At 50.7% G+C, this 7,532-nt stretch overlaps 1 protein-coding gene across 2 annotated transcripts in view; it reads left to right on the top strand.

Moving 5' to 3' along the window:
* Nucleotides 1-7,532, top strand: part of SH3PXD2B (SH3 and PX domains 2B) — a 98,779-nt gene that overhangs the window by 23,162 nt on the left and 68,085 nt on the right. The window contains exon 1 of one of the 2 annotated variants that reach the window (XM_039235753.1): nucleotides 7,063-7,106. The exons of the other annotated variant lie outside the window; for it this stretch is intronic. Coding sequence (XP_039091684.1) covers nucleotides 7,086-7,106 — 21 coding nt within the window. The 5' untranslated portion in view covers nucleotides 7,063-7,085. Of the gene's footprint in view, nucleotides 1-7,062; nucleotides 7,107-7,532 lie in introns of those variants that run through there. 2 annotated transcript variants of the gene reach the window in all.

Here is a 7,532-nt window from a genome sequence, read left to right as displayed (position 1 = left end):
TTTTGAAGATGGAGATTGCATTTCTTTTTTCGTCTGTTCTTTTTACCTAAGATAGTGCCTGAACTTTCTTCTGTGTATCATAGAATTCTTTTAGTTGCATAAAACTCTCTGCTCGCCAAAAGGGGAATTAACTGGAAGGCCCAGGCCCCTGTCGTGCGTCATAGAAGCCTTGGGCGGGCGGGTGGGCCCTGCTGGGACCTGAAGCACCGGCCAGCGCCTAGCGGGCTCTCCCTGCCTCTCCTCTCGGTGCCTTCCCTTCCTTTGTCCGTCTCTGTACACCAAATGTCTGTCACATTTGGAGTGTGGAGGAACTCAGGCTGCAACCTTCCTCCTGGCTAGAGCTGACATCTGGTCTGATTCTAGAGGATTCCTGGGAGAGAAGCTGGTTGGCCGCCCTGGATCGGTCAGCTGTGGCCATGGGACAGGCAGAGCAGGTGGTGCTTCTCAAGTGGGGGGTCCAAGGACTCTCAGCATCTACCAGAGGGTGGGTTTTTTTCTGTCTTCTGAGAGCAGCCTATGTTGAGAAAAGTAGCGTCTAGAGGCCTCAGGACAGGGGAGTCCCTCAGAAGACAGGGGTCACTGTGGCCAAGGCCACAACTAACACCATCCACGAACATATGGGCTTCTTCATCCTTTGTGAGGTACCTCGTGCAAGGTCAGACTGACCTAGGACTCTCTGGAACAGTCTGCAACCCTTGGTAGAGGAGGGAAAGGCCAGGGTGGGTCAAGCCCTGGCACCAAGCAGGCTCACAGGTATGTGGTGACCCTGCATTTGGGCCAGACACAGAGCTCCTGTCCACTGAGGCTGAGGCCCGGGGGTGAGAGTAGGAGGGGGCAGAGCCCTGACTCATCTGACAGCTAAGAAATGTGTGCCCCAGCTCAAGTGAGCAGGGCCTGTGTGCCCAGGCCCTACAGAGCCCAGTCCCTCTGACCCCCACGGGGCCTAGAGAAGACAGAAGAGGCAGGGCCCTGGAGGGGGTGGAGAGATGGGAGCTGGTGGGTGGGTCGTGGGAGGCACATCTGTAGGGGCAGTGAGCAGAGACAATGTCTCCCTCAGATTTACATCCCTGTGTTTAGCTCATAGTGTTGATGGTAACGGTAGCTTCTCAACATGGACAATTTACTGCGTGCGGGCACCATGCTGGGCACGCTGGGCAGTCTCATGTAATCATCACCCCAACACCGAGGTTGAAACTGTTAGGATCCTCAATTTTTACAGAGAGGAAGCTGAGTCACAGAGAGTTTCAACCACTTTCCCAAGGCCATGCAGTCGTCGAGATGAAAGCAGAGGTGAATCATGGCCGCCTTAACTCCTGAGTTCCACAGCCTCCTGGCAGGCTCTCAAAAACAGAAGAAGGAGCACACATCTTCCCACAGGCCCACAGTTCAGCTGTGGTCCAGCTGCCGGGGTGGAGGCACGACTCCCTGGTGCAGCAAAGCCTTCAGGGTTTGAGGTCACCTGGACCAGAGTCCTCATTTTGAACTTGAGAGCTTGTGACCTCAGGCAGGCCTCTGCCCTTGTGCGCCTCCATTCCTGGCTAGGTAAATGTGAGATGTGTTAGCCGAGCCTGCAGGCCTCTGGGAATTTGGGAGACACCGCGGCTTGGCCGTCTGCCCAGCTCTACCCCAAACCCCCGGTCATGGTGTACCCCCACCCCACAGCCCTCCCCTCCACCAGTTCGTCTCTGTACTGACTTAGAGGAAGTGAGGAAACCCAGCACTTCTGGTCCTGGTGATGCTGAGCCTGGTGGGAACCCGAGCCTGGGGAGTCTGGGCTTTGTAAATCACGCAGGCCTGGCTGCTAAGATTGAGTAAGAAGGGGTTTCCGTGGTGGCTAATTCCAGCTGAAGGCCTCCCGTGAGGGAGCAGGAGGAAACCCTTGGGGCCTCTCAGACGCCATTGTGGTCTATGCTTCCTCATTCCCAGGAAGAAGCCTCAGCTGCTCCCGGGGACTCTCTGCTCCAGACAGACGGGCCAGTGGGAGGGGGTGTGAAGCAGGGCACAGGGCAGAGAGGATAGAGGGGCCATCTGAGAGGCACAGCTGGACTGGGCAGACCTCAGGTCTGCCTTGGACAGGCATTGCAACCTGTGACGTGACTACCTGGCATCTCGCTTTCTTTCTAGTTTTTTCATGAAGTGTAGGTTTTTCCACTGTGCTCAGTGCTGGGCATACAGCACTCAGGGAACAAGACAGACCCTGTCCCACCTCTCAAGAGACTTAGAACCTAGTGGGAAGGCAGACACCTAGCAGTTGCAGTAAAGCTTAATTGATTTTGTGATGGGGAAACAGGTGCCAAAGGAGGCAGGCAGCAGGAGACCCAACTGAATACTGGTGGGACAGGAACAGTCAGAGAGGGCTTTCTGGAAGAAGTAGCATTTGAACTATGCCCTGTTAGTAGATTTCTAGAATATCCCACACTCTGAATTTGTCTGATTGTTTCCTCGTGGTGTCATTTAGCTTGTTCCTCATCCTCTTTTATTTTCCGCAAATTGGAAATTGGGCCGAGAGGCTTGAAATTCAAATTAAACATTTGGGCAGCCGTATTTGACAGAAGATTTTGTGTTTTCCATGTTGCATCGCCTTGGGGCCGCAGAGGGCCTGCTGTGTCTTTCTTGGTGATGCTGGGTTTGGGCATGGCTCCGGTTTGACTGCCAGATCTCCCCTAAAAAGGTATGTTTTTCCCTTTGCTGGGAGAGTAATCCGGGGAGTGATGCTTTCACACCGTCTGACCATCCTAATCCGCAAGCCGTTCACCTGGCGGTTCCGCATCCTTCCGGGGTGGCTGTGCCATCTTGCTTTCCTACCGATGTGTGAGAGCCCTGGTGACCACACACTGTTGTCAGTACGTGTTTTTGTCAGTAATTTTTATTCTGGCCATTCTGACAGATATGTGGTGATATCTCATCATGGTCTCAGCGTGCCTTCCTCTGATGGCTAACGATGTTGAACATCTTCTCACGTATGTCTTTGCATCCACATATCATCTCTGGTGAAGGGTCTGTTCACACCCTTTGTCCATCTTGTGATCACGTTGGTTGTTTCCTTACTGTTAAGGTTTGAAAGTTTTTTTTAAAAAAATATGTTCTGGATACAAATCCTTTCTCGGCTATGCAGCACATGTTTTGAAGGCTGTACTGGGGAGAACATTTCAGTGTCATTTCCAGGAGAACATAGTATGGACTATATAAATCTGATTTTGTTAAAAATTATGGTTTTAGGGGTACCTGGGTGGCTCAGTCGGTTAAGTGTCTGATTTCCGCTCAGGTCATGATCTCATGGCTCGTGGATTCCAGCCCCGCCCTGGGCTCTGTCCTGATAGCTTGGAACCTGGAGCCTGTTTCAGATTCTGTGTCTCCCTCTCTCTCTGCCGCTCCCCCCTCACACACTCTGGGTGTGTGTGTGTCTCAAGGATAAATAAACATTAAAAACATTTTAATTTTTTTAAAGTGTGATAAAATATATATAACATACATTTTACCATTTCAACCATTTTAAGTGTCCCGTTCAGTGGCATTAAGTACATTCTCATTATTGTGCAATCGTCACCATTGTCCGTCTCCAGAACTTTTATGTTTTCATTAACACCATTAAACAGTAACTCCTCATTCCCCTACCCCGTCCCCTGGCGACCACTGCTCTACTGTCTGTTTCTATGACTATGACTATTTTAGGGACCTCACATAAGTGGAATTGTATAGTATTCGTCTTTTTGTGGCTGGCTTATTCCACTTAGCATAATGCCTTCAGGGATCATCCATGTTATAGCGTGTGTCAGAGTGCCCTTCCTTTTTTAAGGCTAAAAGTCAAGATCAGATGTGTTAGGATTGCTTTGGTTACAAGTAATAGAAACTTAAAACTGGCTTAAACAAGAAAAGAAAGGTTTTGGCTTGTGTCCATGAAATGGCCAGGATGCTGCTGGATCTGGGGGTTCCGATGATGTCACAGGGCTCAAGCCCTTTCTCTCCCTCTTGGCTACTTGCTTCTGGGTGGAGGTGCTTTCCACCCTGTTCTCCCAGCTAGCCGTCACTGTAGGGAAAAGGGGCCCTTTCCCAATCGTGCCATCAAAAGCCCCAGAATTGAGTCTCATCCGACTGGCTTGGGTCACGTGCCCATCCCTGAAGCACTGTGGCCGGGGATAGGCAACAGTCTGGTTGGCCAGGCCTGGGACACACCCCCATTCCCTAGCACAGAGACAGGGCACTAGAGGAGTAGTCCTCCAAGGGAAATCAGGTGCTCTTACCAAGAGGAGTAAGGGAATACCAAATAGGCAGTAATGTTGGACAGCTGCTTTGCAGGGAGAACTAAGTGTGCCCATCCCTTGTGTGCCAGGCACCGGGCGAGGCCCCATGTGCATTAGTGATTGCACTAAATCCTCAAGGGAAATTAGAGAGAAGGACACTGTGGCCACAGAGGTTGGGTCCAGTGAGTCTCACCCAGTGGCACTGCTGGTGTTAGAATCCAGTGAGTGTGCCCTTTCACTCGCCCCCAAACCCTGGGCAAGACCAAAGCCCTGCATCAGGGCGATTCTCACTAAACGTTAGTTTTGTGCCTAAAAATGCAGACATCATATTGCATTCAGGGGTTGGTTCCAATAAGCCAATTAGGCGTGCCACAGAGTCCTTGTACCATATGTACAGAACTTTAAAAACTATAAACAAGAGATCAGAAATGAATTGTGTAAGCAGAATTTTTTTTCCATTTATGGGAATGCTTTTTTTTAATTGGTTTTAAGAAAACAATTGAAACTTTGATGTTCAATTGAAAGGTTGATGATCAACCTTTTTTCCCCTTTTTTAAAATTTATTTGACTAGCTTTATTTTGAGACTCACTTTATCTTTTTTTAACATTTATTCATTTTTGAGAGACAGGGTATGAGTGGGGCAGGGGTAGAGAGAAAGGGAGACACAGAATCCTAATTAGGCTCCAGGCTCTGAGCTGTCAGCATAGAGTCCAACATGGGGCTCGAACTCATGGACCGTGAGATCATGACCTGAGCTGAAGTCGGATGCTTATCTGACTGAGGCACCCAGGTTCCCCCTTTCCCTTGTTTTTTAATCCACATTAGTATTGCTCTTGACAGATAGACATCCAGACTTTGCTTAAGCATCCCTTCTTTGCTTAAAATCCCTTCTCCTCCCTGTGGCCTGCAAGCCCCTCAGAATGCCGCTGGTGCCGCCTCCCAGCCCCAGCCTCCTTCCTCCCCTGGGGCTGCTTCCACAACGGCCTTGCTGCACCTCAGACTTGTCCTCACTTCTCTGGCCTCCGCATCATTATTCATCCTTTTCTTTCTGCCTGGAGTACTCTTTCCTTAGCTCTTCTCCTGTCCATTTCCTGTCCCTCCGGGGTCCGTTCAAAGCGCACTTCCTCCAATAGGCCTTCCCTTCCGAGGACCCTCATCCATCCCAGCTCCCCCATCATGCACTCACAGCAGGCTCTGGGGTCCTTCCTAAGCACTGACTGGAACTTACGATTACATACATACCTGCTTGTCTTGCTGGCCTATTGCCCGTGTTTCCACTTCCCAAGGGCGAGGTCTAGGCCTCTCTTGCGCCTCATTGTGTCCCAGCACCCAGCTGAGTGCCTAGCACACAAGAGGTGCTTAATACATGTTGTAGAGTGAATGACTGAATGACAAATGGGAGCCATTCAGAATCCCTATGCTGGAGTCTTGATGAACAGAATTGATGTCTTTTAAATAAAACTGACAACTATCTGGGTGGCTTTGGAGACACGGTTCCTTTTTGTCAGAAAATCGCCTTTCCGAGGTGACTCCTAAAGGATGCCTTGACCTGTTCTTTGGCTCCATGAGGCCCCCAGGACCAGGGAGCACAAACAAGGGAGGGGGGTGGGCCCAGATGCCCAAATCCCTGATGTTGAAATAGCCTGTTTTTATAAACAGGGATGGGACGGCCACTGGGGAATCAGCGTGCAGGGTACTAAGATTTCTTGAACTTTTCCTTTCTGCCAGGCAAGGAACTCAGAGCCTTGCCTCTTATACTCCTCATAACAATGTGTGAGACGGGCGTGTGAGACGGGCTTTCTGACGCCACTTTACAGTTAAGGATGCTATGGCCCCAAGGGTTAGGAAATTGTGTGAGCCTAGAACCCAGGTTTCTTCTCTCTGTCCTGCTTCTTTGAAAGAAGATCCATGCTGGATTTGGAGAGGCCATTTGTGGTGGACTTAGCTTGACACTACTTAAGGCACTTCCCACCTTGTCCTGGATTATCTTTCCATTATTCATCTCTTCTACCTAGAAGTCCCTGGTGTTCACCCTGGTCCCTGCCTCCAGCCCCCCATAGTTGCTCCCCGGGTTCCATTTTGAATGAAAATGTCCTTGTAAAGTTTCCGTGTCCTTCAAAGTGTACCGTGATGACTCCGGGCTTCAGAGAGCTCTCTCCTACCTCCCATCGTCCATCAATCAGGACTAGACTCCATGTGTCAAAAACTCAAACTGGCTTCAAAAATAATTCTAGAGGGGCGCCTGGGTGGCTTAGTCGGTTAAGCGTCCGACTTTCACTTAGGTCATGATCTCACAGTTCGTGGGTTCGAGCCCCGCGTCGGGCTCTTTGCTGACTGCCAGCTCAGAGCCTGGAGCCTGTTTCTGTCTGTGACTCCCTCTCTCTCTGACCCTCCCCTTCTCACGCTGTCTCTCTCTCTCTCCCTCCTAGAAATAAATAAAACATTTAAAAAAATAATAATTCGAGAGGGCACCTTTGGCCCAGGGTTTACTGGCTTAGGAAACTTGACAGACCAGGAGTCGACTGAGGTTCAGGCAGAGCCGGACCTAAGGGTCCGACGGTGTTACCAGGAATCTGCTGATGTCGGCGTCCTTCTGAGCCGTGATGAGATGGCCCACAGGAGGTCCAGGAGCACTGCCTCGTAGCCTAACAACCTCAAAGAAAAGACGGCTTGTCTTTCTTGAGGGTTGGAGCCGAGGAGCTGACCTTTGTGGCTCTGATTGGCCCAGCCCAGGCCACGTGCTCATTTCTCAACCAATCGCCGTGGATAGTGAAAGGCACCCACCTCCGTATCTAAGGCGCGGTGCTGAGGTGGGGAAGGAGGCTCCCAGGAGAAAAGTCAAAATGCTTTGGTTGAAAGGAAAGGTAACCAGTACTGGTGTGCGCTGCCCACCAGCTATTTTCATGTGCGTATGTGTTGTCTCTCCAGCCGCTCCCCAGCTCACGGCCGCTCTCAAAGCCGAGCGCCTCCAGTTCACACAGCATTTCAGCGTTTCCAAAGAGCTTTCACATCTATACTTTTTAATTGTCACAGCCACCCTGTGGCCGCAGGTAATGTGTGCAGGTCAGGACCAGGTTATGACTGCGCTGATTTCTTATCCCTTGAGTGTCCAGGAGGTGTCAGGGCCACGATATTCCGCCTCTGACCAGCTGCCGCCCCAGATTGCCCAAATTTGTCATCATATGTTATTTTCTGTGTGTGCCGTGACTCGTGACAAAGGTGGGAAACGGGGCCCTGTGGTTGCACCCCCATCATCAATCTCGTGAGATCCTCACACTGTCACGCTAAGC

This window comes from Hyaena hyaena, unplaced genomic scaffold (genome assembly GCF_003009895.1).
Source record: "Hyaena hyaena isolate Hyena2069 unplaced genomic scaffold, ASM300989v1 scaffold_102, whole genome shotgun sequence".
Taxonomy (NCBI): domain Eukaryota; kingdom Metazoa; phylum Chordata; class Mammalia; order Carnivora; family Hyaenidae; genus Hyaena; species Hyaena hyaena.
Note: the sequence above shows the minus strand (reverse complement) of the source record. Positions and strands in the feature narration are given on the sequence as shown.